This window comes from Onychomys torridus, chromosome 5 (genome assembly GCF_903995425.1).
Source record: "Onychomys torridus chromosome 5, mOncTor1.1, whole genome shotgun sequence".
NCBI classification, from domain to species: Eukaryota; Metazoa; Chordata; class Mammalia; order Rodentia; family Cricetidae; genus Onychomys; species Onychomys torridus.
Window position 1 is genome coordinate 22,005,458 of NC_050447.1, and position 19,969 is coordinate 22,025,426.

At 53.5% G+C, this 19,969-nt stretch overlaps 2 protein-coding genes across 2 annotated transcripts in view; both read left to right on the plus strand.

Moving 5' to 3' along the window:
• Nlrc5 (NLR family CARD domain containing 5) overlaps window positions 1-4,350 on the plus strand; it is a 61,345-nt gene extending 56,995 nt beyond the window's left edge. Inside the window, exons 41-48 of the mRNA XM_036188172.1 lie at window positions 26-109; window positions 234-311; window positions 952-1,035; window positions 1,119-1,190; window positions 1,446-1,529; window positions 2,754-2,837; window positions 3,159-3,242; window positions 3,668-4,350. Of these exons, the coding sequence (XP_036044065.1) occupies window positions 26-109; window positions 234-311; window positions 952-1,035; window positions 1,119-1,190; window positions 1,446-1,529; window positions 2,754-2,837; window positions 3,159-3,242; window positions 3,668-3,770 (673 nt within the window). The 3' untranslated portion in view covers window positions 3,771-4,350. The remainder of the gene's footprint in view (window positions 1-25; window positions 110-233; window positions 312-951; window positions 1,036-1,118; window positions 1,191-1,445; window positions 1,530-2,753; window positions 2,838-3,158; window positions 3,243-3,667) is intronic.
• A 5,458-nt stretch (window positions 4,351-9,808) lies between these two features.
• Window positions 9,809-19,969, plus strand: part of Cpne2 (copine 2) — a 39,152-nt gene continuing 28,991 nt past the window's right edge. The window contains exon 1 of the mRNA XM_036189057.1: window positions 9,809-10,365. The gene's annotated coding sequence lies outside the window, so the exon portion shown is untranslated. The remainder of the gene's footprint in view (window positions 10,366-19,969) is intronic.

Sequence of the window (19,969 nt, forward strand, 5' to 3'; positions counted from 1 at the left end):
GGTCCAATAACCTCGCCTTCCACAGCCTGTCAGGGAACAGCATTGGCCCAGCTGGGGGAGTACCACTGGCAAAGTCTCTCACCCACTGCAGGTGCTTGGAGGAGATCATGTGAGTATCTACCCAGGTGGGGTACCCCAAAGGCCCCCTGGCCCACTTGTCTCTTCAGAACAGGGCAGCGTGGGGATCCTGAGCAGGCTGCCCATACTCATGACTCCACCCTTTCTTCTTTCAGACTGGGCAACAATGCTCTGGGGGATCCCACAGCCCTGGGGCTGGCTCAGAGATTACCTCCACAACTGAGGGTTCTGTGGTGAGTGTCCTCCTGCCAATCGTGCATACAAAGCGGTGGAGAAGGGACCCAGGAGCAGTGGGAGCCAAGCCAGCCATGGGTTGAGCAGCCCAGCCTGAGATCAGCATGGCCCCTCTGCTGCCTGCCACCACCCGCCCCAAGTCCCCAGATTAAACTTGCTATTGACCCTGCACATTGTCTTTGGAACCCCTCGTCATGTTTCTGCCCCTTCTGAGCCTCAGTTCCCTCATTTGTAAAAAGATGTCACCAAGCCAAGCTGTCCTGCTAGAAAGCAAGTCTCTGAGCGTGTTCAGATAAATGTCAGTAAAAGGCCACACAAAACTGCAAGTGCATTGTTCCATTCTCTCCAGGTCAAGTCCATGGCTTCCCACGGAGCCTTGGGGAAGAGAGCAAAGACTAGGAACAGTATGGAAAACTTGACTTCCTAATACACAAAGAAGCCAAGGCTGGGACTTAGCGTCTCAGACCCCTAGGTCAGGGAGGGCCCTTGGCATCCACTGGGTCCTTTTTGGGCAGGGACAGGGTCCAAGGCCAGCTAAGGTTGCTGCTATAGTCTGAGGCGCAGTTAAGAATGTGAGGCTTAGGGAAGGCTCCCAGCCGCCAGAGCTGATCCAGGCCCCTCTCACCTTTTCCTTCCCAGTCTGCCATCCAGCCATCTGGGTCCAGAGGGGGCCCTGTGCCTGGCCCAGGCCCTGGAACAATGCCCACACATAGAAGAGTTCAGGTGAGGGGAGGCCCTGCCTGGACTGAAGAACAGGATGGGGAGGGTCTGGGGCAGTTCTGACTTGTATCTACCTTATCCCACAGCTTGGCAGAGAATAACTTGGCTGGAAAGGTCCCACATTTCTGCAAGAGTCTCCCACTGCTCAGAAAAATTGAGTAAGTAGCCTTCCCCGGTTGTCTGGGGCCCTGCTTTTGAAAAAGAGCACAGCTCTTATTCAGGGAAGTCTTATACCCAGGAGAGTTATTAAGTCCCAGACGGGACTTAGGGCTGGGGGGCGGGAGGATGGTTTTCTAAGACTTACCCCCTGGTCCTGGTCAGGCCACTCTGGTTCTTCCTGCTCTCACTATGGGAAAGGGGGTTCTGCTAGTGGTGGCCCCTGTCTCAGAGGGCCATCACCCTTCCTGTCCCAGCCTGATTTCCTGCAAAATTGATGACCAAGCTGCCAAGCACCTTGCCACCAGCCTCATGTTCTGCCCAGCCCTGGAAGAAATCTTGTGAGTGCTTGGGAGGGCCCTGAGTTGGGAAGAGCAGATGTCTCTGGGGCTGGCCCTGCTACTGTGTGCTGGAGCTGTCCCTGCCTCTCAGCTGGTCCTCCGCTCTGGAGATGGGAAGCCCTTTCTTGCCCCACAGTCTTAATCCCATGTGCAGAACCACTCCCAGGACAGAGTCGCTGGTCCTACCCTGCCAGTCTCTCTCCACCTGTGGGGTGGAAGGGAGGTGGGCCACATGGTCTGCAAAGGGTTTTTGTCTTTCACCTTCTCTTCTGGGTACTTTTCATGGTTTATGGAGACTACTTGTGAATAGCTGTTGATAATGCAGACAATAGACAGACAGACAGACAGACACACACACACACACACACACACACACACACACACACACCCCACACCGGCTGTGACCTCTTAGACCATCCCACTGCCTCAGACCTCAGATTCCGGCAGCACTGTGAAGGTGTCAGACCTGACTGCTGGCACTTGAGGCCCTGGGCATTGAAAAGAAGAAAATTCGAACTCCCCAAGTACCAGGCACAGAATGCAAGAGGATTTCTAGATCTGCATCCTAAAGAGTTTGGGGACATTTGTTTTTTCTATCTTGGGGACAGAACTCATGCACATCAGGTGAGAATCATGCCACTGAGTGACACCATCAGTCCTCACCATCCTCAGCTCTTAATCTGCCTCCCTGTGCCACTCACTGATTTTGACCCTCCACTTTTAACCGGTGGGAACAGAGCAAGGAGCTGAACACCCTGGGTCCCCACTGGAAATTCTGCCTTCAGCACCACGGTCTTCACTGTCTTCAATATTTTCCCTTCCTTCCCATGGAGCTTCCACAGACAGTAGAGACATATGCTTCTATTGAAGATTAAGTTCTTAAAGCAAAAACAATGAAGGGGAGGTTTAAAAATACGACACACACTATCCCATGGGAAGCGGACGTTCATGGGGAAGCGGACGTTGCAGCGAGGTGCTTGCTTGGTGCACATTGCATCATGTTGTGGTTTCTGAGGAACATGTTGTTCAGGAATGGTGAGAGGGTGGGGCCAGGTAGGAGGAAGGAGCTGCCTGCGCCCTGAGAACTCTTCAGGGGTAGGTACTGAAGCACCTGGCGGGTAACACCTCTTGTACCTGATGCTGCTGGCACCTGGTGCTACCTCCTGCTGTCCTTTGGCCTCGGTGCCTTCCTGCCTCTGAGTCTGCCCCTCTTCCACTTTGCAGGCTGTCCTGGAACCTCCTTGGGGATGAGGTGGCTGCTGAGCTGGCCCAGGTCCTGCCGCAGATGGGACAGCTGAAGAGAGTGGAGTATGACACCCTTGGGTGGGGATGCAGAAGGGACCCTCCTCCTAAATAAGCCCAGAGGTTACTGGGCTATCCTTGCCTCCCAGAAATCTGTCCAGTGTGTCGGAGCACTCTGGCTGGTGCTAAGCCCCTGCCAATCTTAGTTCTTCCCGTGCTCAGGTCCTCAGCCTTTCTAGTGTCCTGCCAGGACTCAGAGTCCACTGCCATGTGCTGGCAGTGCAGGAGGAGGCGACCTTGTCTTGCTAGCATGGGATGGAGAGAAGGAGCCCCCAGGCTCATTCTTGCCTCTCTTCTCCTCTTCCCCTGCCACTGTCCACTGCAAAGCTTGGAGAAGAACCGGATCACAGCATGTGGAGCCCAACTCCTGGCACACGGGCTGGTCCAGGGCTCCCGTGTTCCAGTCATTCGGTAATGCGGCAGAAGGCCATATAGACCCCACAGTTTGAATCAGCCTCCTGTGGGCAGAGGCAGGGCCTGGGCTAAGGGTTACCCAGGGAGACTATTCCACTAGGAATTTAGTAGCCAGTGGACCTGGATCAAATCCCAGCTCTGCTGTTTGCCAACTGCATTAACTTGGCATCTGTAACTTCATGTCTCTGAACCCCAACTTCCCTGCCTGGGAGGGTGGAGAGGACTAAATAGTGGATGGGGTACAAAGCCTGGGGTGCAGCTGACTCCCGTTTGGGGGCCTCATGCTCTGGTGTCTGCACTGGTGTGTACTGCCTCCACTGGGTGACATGGATGCCTCTTCAGCTTTAGGCCTTGATCTTTGACCCTGAGGGTAGGGAGATGAGGGGCAATTCTGGAGCCGAGGCCCATGTCTATACCCACAGCCTCTGGAACAACCCCATTCCTGCCGATGTGGCCCAGAGTCTACAGAGCCAGGAGTCCAGGCTGGACTTCAACTTCTTTGACCAGCAACCCCAGGCTCTCTGAGGAACCTGGTGGGCTTCTCAAGACTCTTGGGTCCAGCCCAGTGATGACCACACCACCCACCGGGAAAGTGGGCTCAGAAGAAGAACCTTCAGTTGGTGCCCAGCATCCTGTGAATGCCCCAGGAGGAAGAGGGAATTTGTCTTGTCACAGTCCTTAGGGAGAGCTTTCCTGGGAACTGAGTGCTTTGTTTGGCCAAAAGAGGATCATACATCATACATGACATGTGTTACCAGTGGGACACTGGCACAATGGGAGTACTATGATGTGTGATATATGACAAGGAAGGCTATGTATGGTGCGCTAGGACTTTGGCGTAGGAAGGTCATGACAGAATAGGTCATATGTGGCATTATATGGAACTTATAGTGTGACACCTGGTCAGTGGCTCTTAGCACTGTAAATGGCAGTATATGGGATCAGGAATCCACCCATGACATGCTGTCCATATCACATAACACTCAGCTTGCCAAGGGACCACAGGCAAGTCCAAGACCTAATTTATTACTATTTTAAAAATATGAAGCTAGACTAATAGTATAGGCCTCATAACTGTTCGGAAATCTGAGGCAGAGGGATTGCAAGTTCAAGACCAGCCTGGGTAATTTAATAAGAGCCTGTCTCAAAAGGTCAAAAAGGGCTGGGGATACAGCTTAGTGGTAGAGTGCTTGCCAGCATGTGTGAAACCCTGTGCTGAATGCTCAGTACCTTTCTCAAAAGTATTTATAATAATATCTGGAGCAGCTAAGCCAGGGCATATTTCTGCCCTGGACTGGGATGGGAGAGCACTGACTGGCCCGGTAGCCTAATGGTCAGGGCTGTGGGACATACCGAGGACTCAACATGAGAGCCTCAGTTCTCCCCTGTTAATTAGGTAGCCCTCCCTTCCAAGAACTTTCAGCCCAGGCTTAGGAGCTAGTTTGATCCCGGACAGTTCAGGCTCATCTGTTCTTTCCTGGTATAAGGAATGAAGCCACGCCTATGGGCTCAGGGATGGGTACTTCAGGACATTAGGCCAGGCCACTGGGCCACCCACTACCTCAGCAGGACTCTGAAACCCCTTGAGACTCCATGGCTTTTGTGACTTCCAAGAGGGGAAGGATAGCCTTACACTCTAAGCCAAGTGATCAATAAATGGAGACGGTCCTCCTGCCTGCGGCTGGTATCTGATGCATTGCTTGCTACTCCTCTAGGTCAGAAGTGCCCCGCCTCTGCACTGTGGCCTGGAGAAGTGGGGAGGTGACAGAGGTGTGCTAGGATGGACAGTGGAAGCTGGAAGCCACTGGTCACGTGACCACGGGCAACCTGCCACGTGCAGCTGTTATCAAAGAGGTGATAGAAACACGTTTGTTTGACCCACATAATACTTCACCTCTTTTCTGAATTAATGATCAGTATTTAAATTTGGGAACTTGTACATAAAAAAAATCCCAACTCTGACTTCTAAAGCCAGACATGGTAGCTCATGCTTGTAACCACAGCCCTTGAGCTACACAGGGAGGAGAATCAGAAGTTCAAGGTCCTTCTCTGTTACATTTAGAATTCCAGGGAAGCCTGGGCTATGAGAGACTCCATTGGGTGGAGGGAGGGGCTAGCCCAGCCCTCCCACTTGAATGTACAAGGTTACTTTGATGGAGCCACATGGATGTGACCTTTAGATGGGGCACACATCTCTGGGGCTGCTACAATGCCTCCCCTGTCCTCTTGACACCATACCAACCATCCTCCTTCGCTTTTTGCCTGGCCAAGCGTGTGGCCCATGTGCAACATGGTTGAGAATGAAACGTGACTTGTTCTCTTGCTACCTATCTTGGAAGGTGTGAACTATTTCTTCGGGTTACACACACACACACACACACACACACACACACACACACACACAATGTATGCACCTGTATGGACACAAGGTCAGGAAAGCAAGGTGAGCAAAGTAAGTACTGATTACATGATAGCTCCCTTTCTCTTTTAGAGTTGAGTGTGGTTAAGGGTGCAGAAATGCCCCAAGAGACCGAAGGCACCTACTCTCAGTGTGTACAAGTCCTTCCTTCCACTACATTGTGAAAAGCCAGGCCAGGAGGGTGCAGTTATGGCTCGGGGCCACTAGAGGGCAGGCTGGCCCACCAGAGATTTCCCGATGGCTCTCACCAGGAAGAAGGCCGTGCCACCTATAGGAGGTTAGGTGATGCTGGAGGCAGTGCCCATTTGGAGCTTGGGATATCAAAGCGTACTTGTGGCTTACCAGGGTGACTTGGCCCTGACCTTTTGGGCCCTCCACGTTGTCTCCGGCATCCCGCCAAGTAGGAGGAGAAAGTCCTCCCATCGAGTGCCAAACACCCATCCATCGTACCAGGACACCCTTATCGGGCTGGAATCAGGGCACACCTGTCACCACCCATCATGACCATGGGCAGGAAGATAGCAGGTAGAGGATTCAAGAAGTTTACCAAGAAATCCTGGGTCTGCATTCTGTTTCCCTTTCCTGGGACGTTGCCAGGTCAGCAAGCAGTAGTTGTGCTGACCCCTGTCTGACCCAGACTGAAGACAGAACAGTTAAATCTGAGAAAGAACCGGGTACACCCACCAAGAGTGCCAGGCCAAGTGACATGCCAAGGGTGGTCCCCAAGGACATGGAGCCCAGAGCACGGGGACACGCTTCCCTTTTCAGCTCATTCTTTTGCGGTTGGCTTTCTCTCTTTGACTCTGCCCAAATTCTAAACTCCAAAAACCTCACAACAGTGGCCCCAAGACACACCACGGGCCGATCGGCAATGCAGAGAGCCAGTTAGGCACACCTCAAGCCTGTATGCCAATTCCTTGTTCTTTTCCTTGAGAAACTTCCTTTCCTGCCGCCTACCTGCTTGAGAGCCTTGGCAGGTTTTCATCTCAAGCTAGTGGGGCCCCATGTCCCTGACAGTTTCTTCCCAGAGTAGGCTCAGTTTAAAAATACAGAGAGAAGCAAATGTAATCCAAAGAGGTGGTAGGCCAGTGAGGAGTGTGAGGGCCTTCTCTGGGATGTGAGGATTGAGGCCCGGCCTGGAAGCACCTACAGGCCTGCTTGGCCCTTGCTCATCATCGTAGGGGTTCAGATGGAATGGATGTCTACCCTCCTGATGGGAATCATAGCTACTCTTTCTGTCTTAGACCTGAAGCTCTCCTGCTTTGTCTGTCTCCCAGCACACACAGCTGTCTGGAAGCCAATGTTCCAAACTGCCTTGGGGAATTGATGAGAAAGCTCCCTAGAAAGGTCCAGTTACATTTGAGGAAAAAAAAAAAAAGCCTCCGTATGCAGTGAATGTGAGGGTTCAGCTTCAGCAAGCCTGGGCCTCCTGCATTTCTAAGAAGCCAAAAGAGAATCTGGGAGTAGTCCTAGGCTGGGGATTGAAATAGCTGGCTGCTCCGGGTATTCTCCAGACAAGGGTCCCCCCAGGAAGTGAAATGGTCCTGCATCCCTCTTGGGTTCTGTTTTGACCAGCCAGATCAGGTCTCACCCAGAGTTTACAGGAAAGACTTCTCAGTGGCCAGTGTGCTGAAGATTACCAGGCAGCCTAGGTCAAACCTCTAGTCACCAGTGGGTCACACCTCGAGTCAGTCACCAGTGGGTGGGCAGCTGTCATCAACAGTGGAGGAAAGCCCTCCTTTGCCCATGGCCACACCAGCCTGAATGTTCCTGATCTCACCTGAGCTTGAGAAACTTTCCCTGTGACTCTGACCTGAACGGTTGGAGAACCCAGGCAAAAACTGCCCTCACTGAGCCCAGGTGATCTCAGAACTTCAGGGTAGTGGTGCACACATTAAAATCACAGCTCCCTCAGTCCCCTCCCTTCACACACCTGAGGCCCAGCCAGGTCCTGACAGCAGGATGCCTTTGACTCACAAGCACAGGGAAGGGAAGGGTGTGAGCAACCTGGGTCACTCTGAGCAGCTGGTCCAAACAACCAGAAGCTGAGAAACAAACCCCAGGAGCATGTGCTGTTACCAGCACCCGCAGAGGCCCCTTAAGGGGCTCAGGCCTCCAACTGCACAGAAAACTCTCCAGGCTCCCTGTGCAAGGCAATTAATTCTTCACCCCCACGTTTCAGTCTCGCACCTTGCATGCGGTGTATGACGCTGAGCTGGGACAAACCCTTGACTTGCGTTTCCTGACCTTGGCTGGAAAGCAGCTTTATTGAGATCTAACCAATGTCTGACACTTGCCTTTTAAAGCATGCGTGTCCTTTGGGCTTATGTAGTAGCACAACTATTGTCAACTTTTCATCAATGGGACTAAATACTTGAGATCAGCAAAAAGAGGGACTTCCTCTGGCTTGTGGTTTTGGCTCACGGTATGCTGGTCCCATTGCTACTGGACATTCTAGGAGGCAAAAATGTCACACCTCATGATGGTGAGAGAAGAGCAGCATGGTGGGGAAGCCATTGCACCAGGGACAAAGGGAGAAGACACCCTCAAGGGCGTGACGGGGTGACCTTCCTCAAACCAGGCCCCACCTCCTAAACTTTCTATCACTTCTCAATAGGGAAATGATTTACAGACTAAGTTTTCAACATACAAGCCTCCGGGGACATTCCAGATCCAAATCATATTCTAATTTTGAAACTTTTTTTTTGTCCCTCTAAGAAACCCTGTATCAAATAGCAACCACCCCTGTTCTCCCCCTAAGGCCCTTTCTGCCTCTGTGGAGATGTATCTTCTGGACACTCCCTTATACAGCCTGTGGCCTTTTATGGTGGACTTCCTTTGAAACCATCCCTACCTACTGCAATGTTTCAATACTTTCCCTGGGTGAGTAATATTCCACCCTGTGGCCTGTACACTGAACTTTCCCTTTCCAGCAGTTGATACACACTGGATCCTGGCTCTTGTGAACCATGTTGCTACAAACATTCATGCTCAACTTTCTGTGTGCATATACATTTTCATTTCTCTTGGGACCTAGGAATGGAATTGCTGTGACCCCTGACCTTGATACTCTGTCCTCCCCACCACGGCCTAGTGACCCGCCACACACACACACACACACACACACACACACACACACACACACACACACACACACACACACACACTCCGATTCCCTTATTCTTCCGGGTTTAGAAGCATGCTGGTCAAGTGCCAAGGCTGAGTTGGGTCTCTATACTACTTGCCTTTACCCTGAACTTTTCATCCATCTGTTTGTCTCCCTGGACCTGGCATTTCTTCCCAGAGTCCAGCAGCTTGAGAAGATTATCCAGTCCCCACTTTCTACCCCAGTGCCTAAAGGCCAGTGAGGTGCCAGGGACTAACCAGGACAATCAAGGAAGGCTCCCTGGAGGAAGTCCGGCTGGAGTGGGCTCTAAGAGGCCCCACAGGTTGCTTTGTCCCAGAGCTGAGCAGAGAGCATCAAGGACCTTGGGGACAAGAAAGCTGAGGAGCTTCTGGAGAAAGGCAGGATGCTCCAGGGACAAGCAGACAGAGAACAAAGCTCTATGCCCTGGGGCTGCTTGGTGGGGGCCCTTCTAAGGCTGCAAAGTGCCTGTGACTCAGACCTAGAGAGAGTTCATAGCTGCAGCGTGAGTCTCCGAGTTAACCCTCCTCTGTCTGGAATAGAAAAACCTACAACCCAAGCACCAGGCTTTAACCCTTAGCCGCGCAGTCTGTCCTGCACACCAGGGCCAAGGGCTTTAGCCATGCCTATGAGATCTCCGGACGACCGTGCCCCCTCCACCCCCGTCATGGATTCTGGTAAAAAGAGCTTGGGCCCTGATGTCCAGTGGTTAACATGCTCGGAGGGTACAAAATACCACTGAGTGGCCACCAGCTGCCCAGCGACAGAATAGTCCCTTCAGAACTTGTGCCTCTTCTGGGTCAAAAGCGGACTGCACAGAGGGGAGGCCTCAGCTCCACGGAACTGCTCTCCCGTTGAGCCCAAACCCCACTCCAAACGTCTTTATCTCGTCGTCTTTGTCACGGGAATATGTGTCATCTTCCCAGTCTCTGGCGGCAAGAAAACGCTATTGAAAGGAAAAAAAATAATAAAATAAAAAAAGAAGAAAAACACTGCGGTTCTAGTGCAGCCCCAACAGCTCGGAAGCAAGCCCTGGGCGTCTCCCCGAGGGCTCCGAGCTACGCCCCGCACGCTCTGGGGTGGAAGCCGCGGGCGGTGCCCCGGGGTCCGGCGGGCCGGACGATCGCACCACGGGTTCCCGCGTCTTTGGCCCGAGAACAGCGCGCGCAGCTCCGCCGTGCCTGACGCCCAGAACGGCGGGCCCGGGGCTGGGTGCGAACCCGCGGCGTCGCGCCGAGTGGCAGCCTGCTGCGTCCAGGTCCTCGCGGGCCCCAAGCCGGGAGCGGGACAGGTTCCCGTGCAGCCCGGAGAGCCGCCCCCTCCAGGAAGCGCCCGCCTCGCGCCCGCTTCCCGCCCACATCCTCCCTCGACAGGAGGGAGGAGCCCGCGCCGCAGCCGCGGCCCGAGGAGGGCCGGCCCCAGCCCGGGCGAGCGCACGAGTGGGCACGGCCGCGCGGGCAGCGCCCTGAGCCTGTCCGGCGTCGCCGCCCGGCCGACAGCACAGCGCGCGGGGATGCCCCGGCGGCCCGGAGCACGCTGAGGCTGCGGGACGCGCGGTGAGTGGGGCCCGTGGTGGGCGCGGCGAGGGCGGGCCGGGCACTGCGTGCGCCCAAGTTCGGCCTGGGGCTCCGAGGGAAGCGGGTTCTGCCGGAGGGACTCCGAACGTCCGTGGCCGCCGCCCCCCGCAGCACGCCCGGGTGACTCAGCTACCACCCGACCACGCGGGGGCGCCCGTCTTCGGGGGGCCGGTGACTGGGCGGCCTCGAGAACACTGGCTAGCTGTTTGGGGAGGACCCTCTGCCTCCGTTAGATGTCCGGAGGGCGTCTGGGGATGGCATCCCACTGCCACCAGCACAGCCGCGGGAGGCGAGCGGGCCGGCGGGCTCTAGAAGGGCGCACCCCTTGACCCCACCCTGACCCTGACCCGAGCCCTGCTCAGATCGGCCCTAGGGCCGACTTCCTGCTCCAGCCGGAGAGAAGAGATGGGGAATTGTGCTGGGCGGCTTTCCAGAAGTCGGAGTGTGTTTGCAAACTAGTTTTTGCGCAAAAGCTGTCTGGCACCTGTGTGTTTCAAGGGGTGGAAGAGGAAGCGAGAAGCCTTCTTCTTCCTTCCCTCCCATCCCCGCAGCGATGCTTCTGGGAAAAATAAAGGAGACTAATGCTCTTCTTTCCTTTTCCTCCCCTCCCCTCCCGGATCCTCATCCTACCTTTGGTAGGCAAGCTAGTCTTTGGATAAGGGGCTACCTCAAGGAGTGGGGGCTGGGAGTGCCCAAGGTCACAGGTGCAATAGCACTCCCGAAGTGGGTGGCCCTCCAAAGATCTGCCTTGCATTCTGATTCTTCCTGACCCATAAATATTCCGGGGGAAAGGTAAAGATCTTTGAGGATTAGCCCGGCTGCTCTTTGTTTTGCCTGACCATAGATCTCCATCATGTAGGGGTGTGGATCTGGCACCCAGAGGTGGGAAGGGGTATTATTCTGCCCTCTGAGGCATCTCCAGCTTCTGTGGTTAGTCGCATTGTTGTCAGGGCAGGGTTTCTGCTGAGAAGTCCCTAGTCCAGGGTCAGGGTCCTGCCTGCCTGGGAGATGATTCCCTCCCTCTGCCTTCTTCCAGGCTGCTGAGGTAGTAATATAACTTCCAGAAGAGAGCTCCCTCACCTGGAGAGCATGGCCTCAGAGGGGACTTTGTGTGGCCTGGTCAGGGCTTGGTCATCCTGCTATCTTGACAGGGTAGCTGGAGAGGGTAACCATCCAGACATGCTGTCCAGGTGACTCAATGTAAGGTCCCCAATGCTTGAGGATTGAGCCAGGGCCCAGAGGTGCCTCCTGGCTCCTGGTCCTATGTTCTCTGCCCTCTGGTCACCTGGCTGTAACTCCTCCCCTTGTGAGGTCAAGAACACTGCTGTCTGAATTGGAAGAGAGCCCTTCCCTCACAGGAAGAGAGGCATTTTGGTTGTCTGTCATGTCTGGTGGCCAGTGGACAGCCCCGATAAGGGAGTTTCGAGAGACCTGGCCTTGAACACCTGTTTGTGAGGAGAAGTGGGATGGTGGCCTCACCTCTCCGTGCCTCCAGTTCATCTGTAAAGTGGGTTCATCTCCAGGGCCCCTTGGAAGCTGACCAGGCACAAACAGGAAGGAATGAGTTTATTTATTGCCACCCTGGCAGGGGGCCCAATGAATTCTGGGGCTGTCCCGAGGTGGTGATCCAGCCTGCTGGAGTGGGAGGGTTCATCAGATGCATTTCTGCATGGAAAAACCAGGACAAAGGCTGTGGGTGCTTGAGTTCTCCTGGCTTATGTCGCTTCCTGACTTCATGCCTTCACACACACACACACACACACACACACACACACACACACACACACATGCCCCTTTGGGCCTGGGTGTTTTTCCATCTGTGAAATGAGGCAAACTGCAGTATCAGCCCATTTTTGGAGCTGTAGGGAGGCTAGGGCCAGGAAGGGGCCTAGGACTCCTGAGTCCTTACAAGGTGGGGGGACCCTTCAGGAGGGTCTCTGGTTATTTTTCAACCCTCCCCCAATGGCGTGAGCTTTAAAAACTCAAGGGGACTACATGACAAAGAGGGTCAAAATGGGGCCTCAGTTTCTCTATCTGCGTAATAGTGAGGTGTGCACCCTCTGTGGTCTCTTTTCTTTCTGGGTAGTTGTGTGTTTCCTTAAAGAGAGTTGTGAGGATCAGTTTAGGTGGCAGAGGGCTGTGTGCCAGCCTGTGGCTGGTACGGGAGGCCCTGGGGGACAGCTGTCACCCCCATTGTTCCTGGGAATATTAGTACACTTGATTCACATAACTGCATCCAGGATCCCTTTGTGGGGAAGGGGGGGAGAGGGGGCTTAACCACTTCTCTATGCAGAGGCCAGTCCTGGAATCCAGACATTGTTGGCTCTTCTGGGCTGTTCTGGGGGCACAGGCCTGGGTCAGAAGGTTCTGCCCTGCCAAAGTGTGAAGAACACTGTTTGAGGTGGTGCATACCGTGTGGGTTCCCCATTTCCCACCTGGAACTGACCTCACTGGGCTCTGAGGCTTGGACAGAAGCTCTCTCTAGTCACTGCACTCCCGTCTAGAGAGGTAGCGTCTCTGCCTGCTGAGAAGCTCCTTGCTGTTCCTTCCTTCCGGCCTTAGGCCCTCTCCTCCCCTGCAGCCTGAGGCCACAGAGGCAGGAGCAGAACCCCTCTAGAAAACAGCCATGCTCCTTTGCAGCACATGGCTTCAGAAAGGTCAGTGCGGAAGCAGGAGGCTGGGTCACCCTGCCATCCAGGCAGGGCGGCTGGAACCGGTGACCATCCGACCATGTTCCATCCCTTGCCATCCAGGAGAGACAGTTTAAGGTTCCCAGTGCTTGAAGCCTGAGCCAGGGCTGGAGGTGCCTCCTCTGTCCTCTGCTGTCCTTTGCCTCCTGAACCTGGCTCCTGTGGAGGTCAAGGAGGCGACTGTGTAGTGTGTTGGAGTGCTCTCTGCCTGTCACCTACAGCCACACTGCTGTCACCTGGAACAGGAAAGGAAGAGACTAGAAGGAGAGGCGTATCCCTGTCCCTTTACCTCACTCTGTTTTCCCTAGGGTGTTTGTATTTGTGCATCAGCTCCTACCTACCCCTTCCTCCAGTGGGCACTGAATAGGCTGTGCCTCCATACTTGAACAGTGTGCCTGGAACATAGTAGGTGACCAGCAAAATGCTGTGTGGGGAATCGGAGACTACCTTTATCCCAAATGAGGTCCTGAGTGTTGGTTGACAACCTGGAAGAATTATGAGCTTGCCACTCTGAGTCCCTGGAGGGACACTGGGTGCCAGGGATTTGATGTGGAGGAGGGGGTGTGGAAAGGTGTTTGTCAGAACAGGGCAGGACTTCCTGGCACAGAAATCTGGGAGTTGTGGGTAGCCACTATTACTACTTGCTACCATTGCCTGCCTGCCGGTGGACTGAGGGATGCTGGGAAGTGTCCCCATTCCCCACTTAACCTAGACTGCTCAATCAACTGCTCTACCACTGAACTCTAACCTCAACCCCTGACCTCAGTTTCTTCATCTAAGAAATGGGCAACCTAAGGGCAGAAACTCGCTCTCCCCTGCACACAGTTAGCTGTTCGGCTACTTAGCAAATGTGTCCCAAACAGTTCATCTGGTAAGGGACTACCATATGTCAGTGGTATAACCGTGGTCGAGCCAAGCTCTGCCCTGAGCTGGAGAGCTTAGGAAGGATAAAGGGGCATCTGTAGCCACACCCCCAAGACTCAAAGGAGGCTTGGCCATACCTTGCTTACTCCACAGTCAAAGAAACAGGTACAGAGAGGAGAGAGTCACACACAATTAGGCAGTGCCTAGTTGCCCCATGACACTGCCCTGGTGGGTGTGAGCGCCATAGTGGGGGCCAAAGGTTGAGCCTAATCTCGGAGTGAAACTCTCCATTAGTCAAGGTTCTCCCTCTGGCCAGACTCACTCCTGAGGTCCCCTAAGTGCTCAGAGCACAGAGCACTCAGCAGCTTGGAGAACAATGTGTCCATTCCTCAGCTTCCAGAGAGGCAGGCGAGAGGCATGGTACCCAAGCCTACTTTGCAGATGAAGTGCAGAGACCCAGAAGGGTGGAGCCGTAAGAGAAGAACCTGACAGGAAAGGCTACCACCTTGCTACCTGATGACCACTTGGCCAGCCCCTATAGTAACCCTGGGAAGACCCTAGGTAGCTGAGTTGCACATGGAGCCTGTGGGTCCTGAAGATGGCCTCCCCAAGAGCCAGAGCTTAGTTGAGACTTAACCAGCCTCCTTCCCAGTATGGCCTGGCCCAGTGTAGGGTCCCAGGAGAGCATCAGTGCCAAGCCCTGTCACAGCCCTTGCCTGGCTGTCTTCATCTATATTTATCCCTGTAATGGCCTGGTTGCCTGGCAGAGTGTGGTGTCTTTTAAGCACAGCACCCGGTGCCATAGCCAAAGTAGAAAGTGGTTTGTGTGCAGAGCTCCCCAACCCTGTCGCCTTATCCAGAGTGAGTGCCAGCCTACTCCTGGGGGCTCCATGCCACTTGGCAGGAGCCCCACAGCCACAATGCACAAGAAGGGCTCCTGGGAGTAGGAGTCTTGGCTTTGAACCTCTCCTTCCCCAACAAGCAGGGATGTTGAGGTGGTGGGACTGAGGTCGGCATTCTTATATGGCTGGAAGGTGAGACGTACTGCAGCCTTTTAGCCCAGAGTATCAAAGGACTTGTCACACTAAAATCCCAGAGTTCAGCTAGGTGTGGTGGCACACATCTTTGATCCCAGTTCTCGGGGGACAGAGACAAGGTAGATCTCTGGAGTTCCAGGCCAGCCTGGCCTACATGCATTCAGGTTAGGCCAGCCGGAGTTGCATAGTGAGACTCTGTCTCAAAAAACCAAGAGCAGGGCTCAACAGTTAAGAGCACCTGTTGCTCTTGCAGAGGACCTGGGTTCGATTCCCAGCAGCTCACAACACCCATAATTCTAGTTCTGCGGGATCTGTGGGCACCAGACACACATGGTGTACATACATACATGAAGGCAAAACACATAAAATAAATAAATAATAAAAAGAAACTCCAAGAATTCCCAGGCCCAGGAACTTTGTGAATCTGTGGTCCTAGGCTTCTGTGATTCCATTTTCCTCTTCCTGTCATGTTCCTTAATTTGCTCAGCTCCTGTTCCATACAAGTCATCCATACAACGGGGATGATAATGAGGCTGAGTGTGGTGGTGTATGCCTATATCCCAGCACTCAAGAGTCTGGGGCAAGAGGATCTCGGAAAGTTTACAGCCAGCCTTGTCTCCATAGCAAGACCCGCTGCAGCACTCCACAGCGGAGAAAAAAATGATATCATTGGCCGCTCAAGCCAGTGGTTTCAGTTTGGTGATATCAGACTGGTTCTCCTTAGTGACCGGCAGGCAGCCAGGGCCTTGTAGAGGCGCGCGCGCGCGCGCGCGTGTGTGTGTGTGTGTGTGTGTGTGTGTGTATTATTGTGCTGCCCCCCACACACACCTGCTTAAACACTGTATTGTGAGTTCCTAGTCTGCCTGGTTTATATAGCAAGACCCTGTCTCCACATCAAGAGGGCTGAGTGCGTGGCTTGGTGTCAGTGAACAGGGCCCTCAGTTCAGTCCCCAGCACCTCAAAATTGAAAGAGAATCACCCCCAACATAGGATACCATGACAGAGCCGTGCATCTGGGCTAACAGCAGTTGGGTCCAGAAGTGGGAACGGGCAACCGCAGCCTCCTGCTGTCCCTTCTCACCCGTGTCATGTCGCTGGCTTCCTGTCACACCACTGCCATCACCTTCAACAGCACAGGTTTCTTTTGTCCACACTTAACCTCACGTAAGGAGACCCGTGGGGGTGGGGTTAGATCCTCTATCGTGCTCCTTCAACCAGTGGTCCGTTCCTGTTGCTGACACACTGATCCCTGATCCTGGATCAGGGCGGCGGCTCATTCAGTGCTGCGGTGGGCATCCTCACATGTGTCTTTTGGTGAGCGATTATGTCGAAAGTTAGCTTGCAGGCGCTGCCAAGTAATTCTCCTGAGTGGTTTGCATGAAACACCGCTGCCTCTGGCAAACTGTAAGAGTTCTGGTTGCTCTGCATTCTTACCAACCTGCCGTGCGTCAGCTTTCTACAGTTTTGACCATCCTAAGGATCGTGATGGTTGCGTTTTGGTTTTACTGAAGCTGAATGTGAAGAATCAAAGGAGCCAAGTCAAGAAAGAAAGTGCATTCCAGGCAGCTGGGACAGCAGGTGCAAAGTCAGAGATACACAAAACAGTACCATTTGAACCTCATGTAGTGAAGAGCACAGTAGAGCCATGGTGGCGAGGGAGAGGACCATGGAAGCCCTACCGGGGGACTAGGGAAGGGAGCCTCCAAGAGACGCTTATTATTGTGATACAGAGCTTTCAGTGTGTCCTGGCGTTTCTATGAGTGAGAAAGCAGATGTAGGAGGCTGGGGAGAGGGATCAGTCAATATCGTGCTTACATGGCGAGCACCAGAACCCAAGTTCAGGTCCTAGAATCCATGTAAAAGTAACCCCAGCTGGGAAGACAGAGAGGTGAATCCATCCCTGGGCTCAAGGACAGCCAGCTTGGTCTTGCCTGGGAAATTCCAGGCCGGCAAGAAACACTGATGAGCTGCAAGATGGTGCTGCAGCCTTTAATCCCATCACTCAGGAGGCAGAGGCAGGCAGATCTCTGTGAGTTCAAGACCAGCCTTGTCTGCAGAGTGAGTTCCAGGACTACCAGAGCTACACAGAGAAACCCTGTCTCGGGGGAAAGAAGAAGGAGGAGGAGGAGGAGGAGAGGAAGGAAGGAAGAAAAAGAAAGAAAGAAAGAAAGAAAGAAAGAAAGAAAGAAAGAAAGAAAGAAAGCCGGGCGGTGGTGGCGCACGACTTTAATCCCAGCACTCGGGAGGCAGAGTCAGGCAGTTTTCTGTGAGTTCGAGGCCAGCCTGGGGTACAGAGTGAGTTCCAGGAAAGGCACAAAGCTACACAGAGAAACTCTGTCCCGAAAAACCAAAAAAAGAAAGAAAGAAACCCTGAGGAATGACATCTGAGGTCCTCTCACCTCTATTCTCTCTTTCTCTCCCTCTCTCTCATGTGTGCGTGCACACACGTACACACTCGTACATTAGAAAGAAAGAGAGAACAGATACAGAAGTAGATAGGTAGCTTGTCCAGGGTCCCATCAGTCTGGAAGGAGGATCCTGTCTGAGACCCAGAGAATGATATCAAGAGCATTTATCAGCCTGAGAGCCAGAAGACAAGAATGGTTTAGGCAGTCAGCCAACCTCCACTGACAGTGGGTGTGGTCACCTGGTCACAAGGCCTTGAGCAGAGGTGTCTGGAAGGTAAAGCTCATGGTGCACTCAGAATGGGATCGGGCCTTGCTGTGACTTTCCTTTATTCCAGTTTTGCCTCTGTTAGGGTGGCCATACCCACCTTCCCTTTCCATTCCAGTTGACAGGTGGTCTGGAGCTCTGTGTGAGAAGTCAGAGCCCCACACAGGTACCCCAAACCTGCCCATCCAAACTTACTGTCTCTGTGAATTTGGCTGGGCTATGGTGACCAGTTGTTTGGCCAAATACCACCGGTCTCGATGTTTCTGTGAAGGTATGTTTAAGATGAGATTAACATTTAAATCAGGCTTTGGGCAAAGGTGATTAACCTCCGTGCATGGGCTCCATCCAGTTGGTAGCCAGCCTTCAGCCAAAGACTGAGCTTCCTACAAGATGAGGTCTTGGACCTCAAGACCACAACACAGAAAAACCCTTCTGTTTCCAGCCCATGCTGCCTTAGGATTACCCCTGTCATTGTCTTATGAACAGATTCTTTAAAAAACAAACAAACGAAAAAAGAAAACCTTCTTTAAAATTTACCTTATGTACACTGGTGCTTTGCCTGCATGTATGTCTGTGTGAGGGTGTCAGAAGCCCTGGAACTGGAGTTACAGACAAGAGTGAGCGGCTCTATGGGTGCAGGGAATTGAACCTGGGACCTCTGGAAAAACAGTCAGTGCGCTTAACCGCTGAGCCATCTCTCCAGCCCCCAGTCTCCCTTCCCCAACAGATTCTTTAAAAACCAGCCCCTTGCAATGCCAAGGCAGACATGCTACCATCTCAGTTTCTCTGGAGAGTCCTGATGATGTGTTTGCTCTCCATGTTCCTGGACTTTGTCATCTGATCAGTGGGGTGACCATGCCCTTTAAGTCCTGTCTCAGGGCCAGCAGGCAAAGGGTGACTGACCGTTTAGTTGAAGGTTCTAGGTAGCGGAGAATTTCTATCTAGACCAGGCAAGGTAGGGCTTGTATGGAAACCAAGTGTCACATCTGTTTGACTAGGCTATATGGAGGCCAAGCTAGAGCCATCCCCAAGGCGTGGCACTGGCCTCAGGTGTCTGCCTCCTTGTTCCCATCACGGTTAAAGGTAGGCTGCTTCAAGCTCCCTCTGGGGAGCGTGTCAGAAACCGCACCTGACTGCCAAACCCGTGGTTTGTGTGTGCTTGGCCTCTCTGCCTTGCCTGCAGGGCTTGTTCATACACGGGTGGTTAGGTGCCTCCCTAGGGCTTCTGATGGAGCAGGTCTGGGTGGGGCCAGATGGTAAACTTCTGATACTTTCTGGGAGCCATGCTTGGAGCAGGAAAACCCTGAGCTTAAAGCTACATGCCTTTGAAGGTGGTGCCCACTCATGTCCTGTGGCTTCTGTGACCCTCATGGTCTCAAGGCCAGAGTTGGCTGGAAACCTCAAGGATTGTCACCATGTCCCAGGTCGGTTACCTCCTCCCTGGCCCCATCCTCTACCATTGGCCTAACAGGCATGGTGCGTTATGCCCACAGCAGGAAAAGGCGGTAGAGAATCATGTGGCTCAGCCAGTCTTAGTCCCTGGCCCTCTTTGTTTGGCCACACATTCCGATGTTTTTGGGTCTGCTGTCTCCACCCTGGAGATTAAGAACCACGGGTAATAGCAAGTTTGCTTTATCTTAATCCTCACAACAACCCAGGAACAACATACTTTATTGCCTTCTTTTTACAGAGGGCAAAACTGAGAAAGAGAAGTTAAGTGTGTCACATGCCTGAGGTCACACAGCAGAGAAATGGCAGAACCAGAGGCTCACACTGGGTAGGATACTACATCCAGAGTCTGTGCATTTCACTACCACTCGGTACTGGCCGGAGGACCAAGTGTCCAGGCGACTGCCACTAGCAAGGCTTTGTAACACTTTGCTCCTTATAGTTTGCATTGAAAACAGAATTTTTTCATCTCCCAAATGTCAGGTTGGACATGCAGTTGTGTGGAGGTCAGAGGACAACTTCGGGTATTGGTCCTTCCTTCCGCCTTGCTGGAGGCAGGGTCTCTCTGTTGTTTGCCGCTGTGTACACCAGGCCAGCTGGCCTGTGAGCTTCTGGAGATGCTCCAGGCTCTGCCCACCATCTCACCACAGAAGCTCTGGGCTTACAGTCACACACCGCCACACCTGACCTTACCTGGGCTCTGGTGAGTCAAACTCAGGTCCTCATGCTTGTGGAACAAACCCTTTACCCTCTGAGCACCCTTGGGCATGCTGTTTTGACACTGCCTATGCCTCCTACTAAGAGTCCTTATTGGCGGTCCCACAGGCCCCCTGTCCCTAGAGTGGCCACGGCCAAGAATCTTGGGGCTGA